This window comes from Lolium rigidum, chromosome 1 (assembly GCF_022539505.1).
Source record: "Lolium rigidum isolate FL_2022 chromosome 1, APGP_CSIRO_Lrig_0.1, whole genome shotgun sequence".
NCBI classification, from domain to species: Eukaryota; Viridiplantae; Streptophyta; class Magnoliopsida; order Poales; family Poaceae; genus Lolium; species Lolium rigidum.
In genome coordinates, this window is record NC_061508.1 from 313,950,328 (window position 1) to 313,958,972 (window position 8,645).

Here is an 8,645-nt window from a genome sequence, read left to right on the forward strand (position 1 = left end):
CTACTACTACCCAGACTAGTTTCAGCTATCTCTCCCGGAGATTTCCACTCAAGCATAGGAACCACGCTGCCATTATGCACACCTTTTGCTGGGCTGCCATCTGTCAGCCTGGCGTCCGCAGACGTTCGCGTTGATATCTTTACTGATATGCCTCACTTGGCAAGCAGTCCCCCTCTGGCCCAAGCACTTCCTCTCATTAACAAGAGCCGCAACCGGCGATCTGTTGGTACCCACATCGTTAACCATAGATACCAGCTCTTGGCAATCACTCTCCAAGATGATCGGTTTGTCTGTCCACTCCAACGCAAGCACTAGCCCATCATTGCACGCGAGAGCCTCCGCTTCCAGAGGGCTGGCTCATGACTTCAGATATCTACAAGCAGTTCCGAGAATTCCACCTTCCTCATCTCGGTAAGATCATGCCGGTACCTCCCTTTTGCTCATGTTCGTCCCAGGATCCATCTAAATTTAGTTTCACCCATCCTGGTGGTGGTTTAGACCACCTCTTCATCTCCTACACCATGTCTCTTCGTCTTTGCCTGCAGTGAATCAACATAACTGCATAGGAATTCCCTGGAAGCTTCTATATATGGGTGGCGCCATCTTCTGGTGAACCACCTCGTTGCGGACATGCTAAATCCTCAATGGGGTCATTAGCATCATCATCTTCTCCTGTTCGGAGGCTTGCTCCAAAGCATGGAGCAACCACTCCGTGCCAATGAAACTCACTCAAATGGCCTGACGAATGATGTGGCGTTGGTTTCACATCCACTGAATTTCAATCAAAATAAAAAGGGCCGTAAATTGTGAAAAAATAAAATGTTAGACAAACACTATTCTGTATAACTGTAAACTTTACAAGAAAGAAAACATATAGTATTGGCAAATCAGAAGATATATAGTGCTACTTAGCAATGTTACCGAGGACGATGGCTAAGAAGAGTAATCTGGCTAAGAGTAGACAAAACATTCTTTTCCGTTTCTCCCTCTTCCAACTCAGCAACAGTTTGTAAGACACCGCTAAGATAGCACAATGTATGTGCCCTAAATCCTGTGTTTGTCAACAACAAATTGTAAAGGCCATGAGCAAAATTTTAAAATACGACGTATCTGCCTATTTCATTCTCCTCTTTTTCCACCATTCACAGGAACAACACATCCCCATACGTACAAACCGCTAGAGTTCAGTGTAAAATGCCTCCGTCAAAATGACACCGCGCGCGTGTATATAATTAATATCAACCGTGTATGTAAATGTTCGTGCCATCAAATTCCTACAGGTCAATGAATCTACTCCGGCGGCGTAGCGAGGTTGAGCACCATGTCTGGCCCCTTCTCCCCATCGACGGAGAACTCGTCGGGCACTGGCACGCCCAGTTCCTCACACACAAACCGCACCACGCGTCGTGTCACGCTCCCCAGCGACATCCTGTTCACCGTCACCACGATGGCGAACGCGTGCTCCGGGTCGCAGAACCCGTTCGACCCGCCCATCCCGGAGTGCCCGAACCCTGTCGGCGCGCTGCCGGCCTTACCGTACCTCCTGAACCCGAGCCCGAACTTGCCGTTAGGGTGGATCATGCCCGAGTACTCGCCCACGCCCATGAAGGCGTCCAGGATGCTGCCGTTGCTGTTGGTGAACATTGTGCCACCGGTGCTCCCTGCAGCTGCCGACGCTTCGCTGTCGGCGTCACTGGTGCGTAGCTGGGCGTACTCGCCCTTGTCAGGCGTGCTGCCACCCTTCTTTGCGGAGCCTTTCTTCTTCTTCTTCTTGGGCGCGGCCGTGGGGAGCGTGGGGATGTGCACGTGGCTACCCAGGGGTGGCTTGGAGGAACTGGAGTGAGGCGGGGGAATGGTGCCGCTGGCTCCCAGGGCTGCGTAGTACCGAGCAAGTGCCCGGGCGGATATGTGCCCGTTGGCGGCAGGGACGATGGCACGGCGAATGTTCAGTGTGTTAAACAGAGCCGGTACACCGGCCGCCATCTGTGCGATGCCGCTCAGCAACTCCGGTGGAACGTCTGGCCCTGGCCTCAGCCCTGATAGCTTCTGAATTTCTTCCATGTCGACTGTCAGTGCCGCCAGGCGAGATTCAACACCTGAAGAATGACAAACTTTAACTCACCATATACAGGACCATGTGGATGACCATGAAAAACTAAAGAACAAATCGTGTAAACAGTCTAATCTATGTTATTTATAGCTTCTGTGTACCAGGAGGAATGCCGATGTATAGCTCCCCATCAATTTGGAGAGGACGAACAATAGCCTCTTCCAGAATCTCTTGGAACTTCTTCCCGGATGCATGCTGTTTTTGTCAAATACCAGTGTTAGGATTCTCTAAATTAAGTTAGAACAGTACAATGATATATGAACACGTAGTTCAAGATTAGCTACTATCTACTGAACGGTAATAGTCCTAACTGAAAAGAATAACTTGAAGGGTATCTGCATTTAAAGGTAGTCAACCTTGCCCAGAATACAATTCAGTGACACCATAAGATACACTGATCGACTCGGTTAAGAGTTCAATTTATATGATGGTAGGGGAGATAGTACCTCTATGAGACCACCGCACAGCCAACCGAAGGACAGGTAATGATAAATTTGTGATGAACCAGGTTCAGTTTCAGGTGTACACTTGGCCATCTGGCGTAGCGTCTCTTCCCAGTCACATAAGAAAAGAGGATCGGTTTTGGCCACATCTGCCAGTGCATTGTGCAAACCAGCTGTATGATTGAGAAGATGGTGCACCTTCATTAGGAAGTGGTAAATGAGTCTGTTAGTAAAGTGGACCATCACGCCTCATCAAATAACAGAAGCACAGAAGTTTGTGTACCTTTATTAGCTCCTTTTTGTTAGTTCCAAATTCCGGCCATATATCGGCAACAGTTTCATCATACTTCAACTTCCTGAAAGATCAGAGCATGCTGTCACTAAAAGCATATAAGCATAAGGTAACGTGGATAAGATGCTCAATGTTCCGTGAATAGTATTATGCACAACTAGCAGAGATCCGAAAGATCTGCTCCAAGCAAGAATTAGATGCTAGTACAAGCCTAAGTTTGTTTTTTTTGAGCAATAGAAGCTACAAGCCTAAGTTAAGAAGCCCAGATCTTTCAGGTGCATTAGAACCTGCTCCCTCCGGTCGGATTTAATCGACGCGGAGGGAGGCTTCCTTATGCATGTGTTAGGCAGTTAGCTGCGTCGATTAATTGCGAACAGAGGAGTACGTAATATCAAAACATTATTTTATGACTTCAACCAGGTAAATTTAACTGCAAGAATCTACATCTTCATGTACCAATAGTCAACAACTTCATGCCTTAATTATGAAGTGTTGCCACATGTCATGTACTTATAACATGCAACAATCTAATCATGCCACACATCCACAAGATCAGCCTAGTTCGTTTTCAGCTTACATGCTGGTATTCCAAATAAGTCGCAACTTGCCGAAATGAATGCATTGTTTGACCATTAAAATATATGTGGTTGAGTCTGTACTTCAGCATACAAGTGATTTGTGCGTGATTTTGCCATCTAGGTATACAAAGATAGAATAGCCTATTTTTATTGGCAGATGTAGATGCCAATTAAAACAAAGTGGCATGGTACCATGCTCATACTGTCGGGCCATTTTTTATGCACACGTAAACTAAGATTAAAATGAGAGGAGCCACAACTTGTGTATATCAGAACATAAATAAATGAGAATTCTATAACATAATTTAACCTGGTTGCCTGCAATCAGATCTACATTGACATGTAAAATAACTCGGTACTGATATTAACCACTCACCCTTTGTCAACAAGCCAATGTACCATCCCAGCAGTGATACCCTTTGTCACTGAGAAAACTGGAAACAGAGAATCAGGTTGAACAGGACGTGGATCATACTTCCCTAACGAACCAGCAGCAGTATCTATTATGACTTTTCCGTCTTTATATGCACATACCTGTGAAACAAAGATCAGTAAGGCTCCATTGCAACAAGCTAACGAGATGCAGATATTAGTGCCAAACTCGTGACATGAAATTTTGGCAGAACAAATATATGTTACATTAATGTCATAGCATGTAAATGGGTTGACCTACTTGTATTCCCAAAATTTTCTCACTTCCAATCTCAAGTAGAAGACTCCTCAGTTTTGACTCCACTTCAGAGTTAACAGGCGAGTCATAAATCCACTGACTATTTGTTGAGGGTCCACGTGTTATACTCCTGATATAAATGAAAGCACACAATAGAATTTATATAGAATGGTTCACAATAAAACTGCTGCAAACCACTGGCATGACATGTGTCTCACCCTAGCAAAGTCGATTCAGCAAATGGCCTCATGATGTCTAGATAAACTATCCTAACATTTAGTGAAGCTGAAAGCCCTGCAGGTATAATTAATAAAATGTCACTGTGATGCTGGGCTGTCCACAGGAATAGATACGTTCAAGAGACAGTGACATACCTCTAAGAAGATTTAACACCCTCATAAATATTATTGCATCCCCAGGGAAAGCATCAACCTGATAGCGACAATTTTTTCATTTAAAATTGGTCTCTTGCTTGATAAACTCAACACAGCTAACAAGAAAGTAGTTAACCGAGCATGCCGACTCACAGGATTAAAATGTTTAACCTCCTTCTTGTTCAGTTTCATCTTTTCTTGAAGGGCTTTCGTGTTCCGTTCTCGTTGCTCATTCAGTGCTTTAATGTTCTCCTTTGCTTCATCTGCTGTGGTGGACTGGCGAAAGAATATTGTGGCAATATCCATAGACTGCTGAGGCATGTCAACCCGCAGCTTAAGACCCATCTCTGCAAAGGCTGACAGCAGTGCCACTTGGTCTCCCTACACATTGACCTCAGAATTGTGAAATGCAGAAATTTAACAAAAGAATGTCAAGCTGATAAAAAATAGAAAATAAAAAGGTATAGTAAGGAGAACATCTTGCGAAACATAATTTATCAGATGCTGATACTTCAAATTATTAGTGACTGTGATCACTCGATGTTGCATGACACTTTGTCTAACCATGATATATTCCTATGGAAAAAAACAGAGTAAAAGAAAAGCATGGTTACTAATTTTATCTGGCTTATCGTTGTTGAATATGGCATGCCATTTCTCGGTGAGGAATAAATGACAAGAAATAATAAAATTACACAATTACGAGATTATAAAACAAGTTTGTGTGTGTTCAATTGCAATATGCGAAAAGTTTGCATTTACTCCAAAGAAAATGGTTGTTTGCTTATAGTTTATAGGTACAAAAGATAAAACTTCTCTTGATTAACTCTGTTCCTTGTTGCGATGCTGTGACTGTTTTTTGAAAGATCAAACTGTTACAAACCTCAGCACATGACAAAAACATCTTTGCTAGTGCCTGCCTCATTGATTGTGATATGCGTTTAGTGAGCCCAAAATCAAGGAGAATCGGTTTGTGTGGAGGTTCCTTGCTAACAAGGAAATTTCCTATAGAAAAAAGTTCATGTTAAGATGAATCTATGTGAAAGCAATACAAAGAAATCCAATGGAACAATCGGATAAGATAATAAAGTTACAGAGGATCTTCCTAAGAGGCACAGAATTCAAATACCAGGGTGAGGATCGCCATTGAAGAATCCGTCAATGTATAATTGATGAGCATACGCGTGGGTTATCTCTTCAACAAGTTTTTTCTTATCAACACCATATGCTTCCAGTGAATCATTGTCATGTAAGCGAATCCCGTCCATATATTGCAAAACTAGAACCCTCTCAGTCGACTGATGCAAAAGAAGCATGGGTCAGATGATGGTCACGTGATTCCCAAGCATGTAAAAAAAGAAGAATAGGCGATAGACCTGAATAACTTCTGGAATAAGTACATCAACATCACTGGAAACACTGGCAGCCCCATCTTCAGTTTTCTGACTAAGGTTCCTGGAGACAGTCCTAGTGTTCTCTGCAAGAAATTAGATTTTGCATCATACATTACCATGATGACCTCTTTATGAGTGACTATACCATGACTAATGAAAAGAGAATTCGGTAACAGATGGAGAGGAGCACATGCATAAGAAACTGAGCAAGGAGAACTACCTGCTTCGTGATTGAAATCAAGCTCCTTTGGTGCCTCCTTGCACCATTCATCAATCATCGGATTGAAATCATACTGAGGTTCTGCCCATGCAATCCATTCGATCAATGATTTTGCATTCTTCAAATCCTAATCAGCGATGAAAAATTGTCATAGTAATCCTAATTATTTTACAAAACATTATTTCTAGAAAAAAAGAGGAACCTCTAATATGATCTCTTTGATACCATCATGCTGAATTTTCACAACGACTTCTCTGCCATCTTCCAGAGTTGCACGATGAACTTGTGCTATCTGTCAAGAAGTGTTCAGGATGATTCACATGAGCATACTATAAATTTACATCAGAGAATCTATAGTTCATTTGGGAGCAAAACAACTTACTGATGCAGTTGCAAGAGGGTTATTGTCAAAATTAGCAAATAGTTCACTCATGGGTTTCCCAAGTTCTTTCTCAATGGTTCCACGAACCTGCACACAGGAAAAAAAATTAAGATAAATTGTGTTGCAGTTATGTTATATGATGTCATTTCAATTGGTCACAAATGAATGGAAATACTTATGAGAAACTTACTTTGAATCAACAAGTATGCATACCTCTTCAAGGGGGCGTGGAGGAAGTGAGTCCTGCAACTGCTTCAGGACAGTTATGTACGGCTCAGGAAGCACATCGGCTCTTGTGGACAAATACTGACCCATTTTCACCCATAAACCTTCTAATTCTATCATCAGGTTGAGAACACGGCGAGCATTTCGCTCGTGTGTCTTTTCCCATATAGAATTCTTTTTAACAGCACTAACCCATTGTACTCTCTTCTGAACAGCCTGCTTGTACCTCGACAAGTTGTTAATCTGTTTCTACCAGAACAACAGAAGATACTGGTTGATGAAACAACAGCATAGAGAGAAGCAGAACCACACCTTATAGTCGAAGTAGACAAACAGTGCCAATGAAAAAACTTTGAGGCGCCTGGATATGATGGTTCCCCATCCCATTGGAGGTCAGCTAGTTAGGAGAAGAGGCAGCAAGAGACTCTGGCGCCGCGTTGGCAGCTATAGCTAGGCTCCTAGCAGGCCAGATTGTCTTCTGCAACTGCAATGCCACAAGTTCAAGAAAGCAAAATCAAATCAGCAACTCTCTTGGCCTTCGAAAGTGAGCTCAACTGTTCAACATTTCTAAACTCATTACAGTACTTAATTGTCAGGGAAGTTATTCAGAGACACTTGACATGATAAACAGAATCACTTGAGTTGATTAGCTTTCCACTTCCTAGGATTAATGCAACTAAATACACAGTAAAACTTTAAAAGCATAAGCATACTTAAAAAAGAAGGCCCAAGCTCCCGGCTTCACACAAACTATGTGACATGACAATGGGATGATGAGCAAGTAGTAGTTTCCAAGACAACACCCCTAATAACAACCACAACCCCGCAAAAAAAACAAAAAACAAAAAACAAAAAACATGTGGCAACAGAAAAAATGCAGAATCCTGTGCTGCGTGTACGGTGGTAGCAGTACAGCTACGACTATTCCTGTCCCCTCCTTTCCTAGAGTTTCCCCACATATGGGTATAGAAACTTCGCTTCAATAAGCATGAACAATAGAATCCATTAAGGAGACGATGGACGAACACCAACCATTTGCTGAACAAAACAGGGGTTCAAAACGCAGGCGATATCTAACTCAATCACCAACGTCATGCGGAGATTTCTTAGCATCAAAGCGACGATTTTTTCCGCCTGATCACATCCAGCTGCGCGTGGAACCCCTACAATCGAATCCCCTCCCGGCAATCCACGACCACGGAAAAACAAATTTTGACCCCCAAGGCGGCAAATTTTATGCTCCACTAGATCGCCATAGACGCAAAATTATCCCCCGAGAAATCGGCAAAGAGGCAAGAGACCAAATTACCTCGATTCGTGTCAGTCGTGGAAGCAAATCCGCGAATTCTCCCGGGGATCCGACGACTCGGGAAAAGAACAAAAAAGGAAAAGGCCGCTAGGAGTATTTCTCCGGGGGATTGGGGGAAAAAGGGGAAAAAGAAGTTTTTGTGAGGTTTGGTCGGAGCAGTGTGCTTGAGCCAGTGCGCGAGGTATTTATTCCAGGCGGGTGATCTTGCCCCTAAGCCCTTACGTCATCTCGTTTTTATATTTGCAGCCGTGTGTTGTCCTATCGATCACACGAGTTCTAATCATCGCTCGTCACTCTTCAGTCGGTCAATCTTACATTCCTGTTAAATAAATCATCATCTAGAAGCAGCAGTGCAACAGGCGCGAGAACTGTTCCTTTACTGTTTTACAAGTAAAGGGTACCATCGACTCTACCAAGAAAAGTGGAATATGATGAGATCATGTTGGTTGGGGTATATGATATGGTTGTCCGGTTAATTCCACCTCTGGTCGGCGACAAGTTGTGTATGTGAACCTCGCAAAAAAAAGTCAGTATGTGAAGCGAAAATTATAAAGAACAAACGTTCACCGCGAACCCCTAGCTCCCTTATTGTTCCCTGGGCACCCGAGCGGCTCTCCCACCACCGCCTGTGGATTGGACCGCGGTGGT

General features: G+C 43.3%; 1 protein-coding gene across 1 annotated transcript; it reads right to left on the reverse strand.

Annotated features, from left to right (window-relative positions):
• Window positions 1–1,089: 1,089 nt before the first annotated feature.
• On the reverse strand, window positions 1,090–8,163 carry LOC124697878. Its single transcript, XM_047230413.1, has 18 exons — window positions 7,998–8,163; window positions 7,001–7,172; window positions 6,677–6,904; window positions 6,464–6,550; window positions 6,284–6,373; window positions 6,082–6,208; window positions 5,844–5,944; window positions 5,597–5,765; window positions 5,351–5,472; window positions 4,621–4,848; window positions 4,468–4,525; window positions 4,312–4,387; window positions 4,097–4,223; window positions 3,800–3,957; window positions 2,837–2,909; window positions 2,557–2,751; window positions 2,212–2,305; window positions 1,090–2,096 (listed from the first exon to the last, which is right to left on the reverse strand). The coding sequence occupies exons 2-18, from the start codon at window positions 7,073–7,075 to the stop codon at window positions 1,291–1,293; spliced, it is 2,814 nt and encodes a 937-aa protein (XP_047086369.1). The 5' UTR covers window positions 7,076–7,172; window positions 7,998–8,163; the 3' UTR covers window positions 1,090–1,290.
• Window positions 8,164–8,645: the final 482 nt, after the last annotated feature.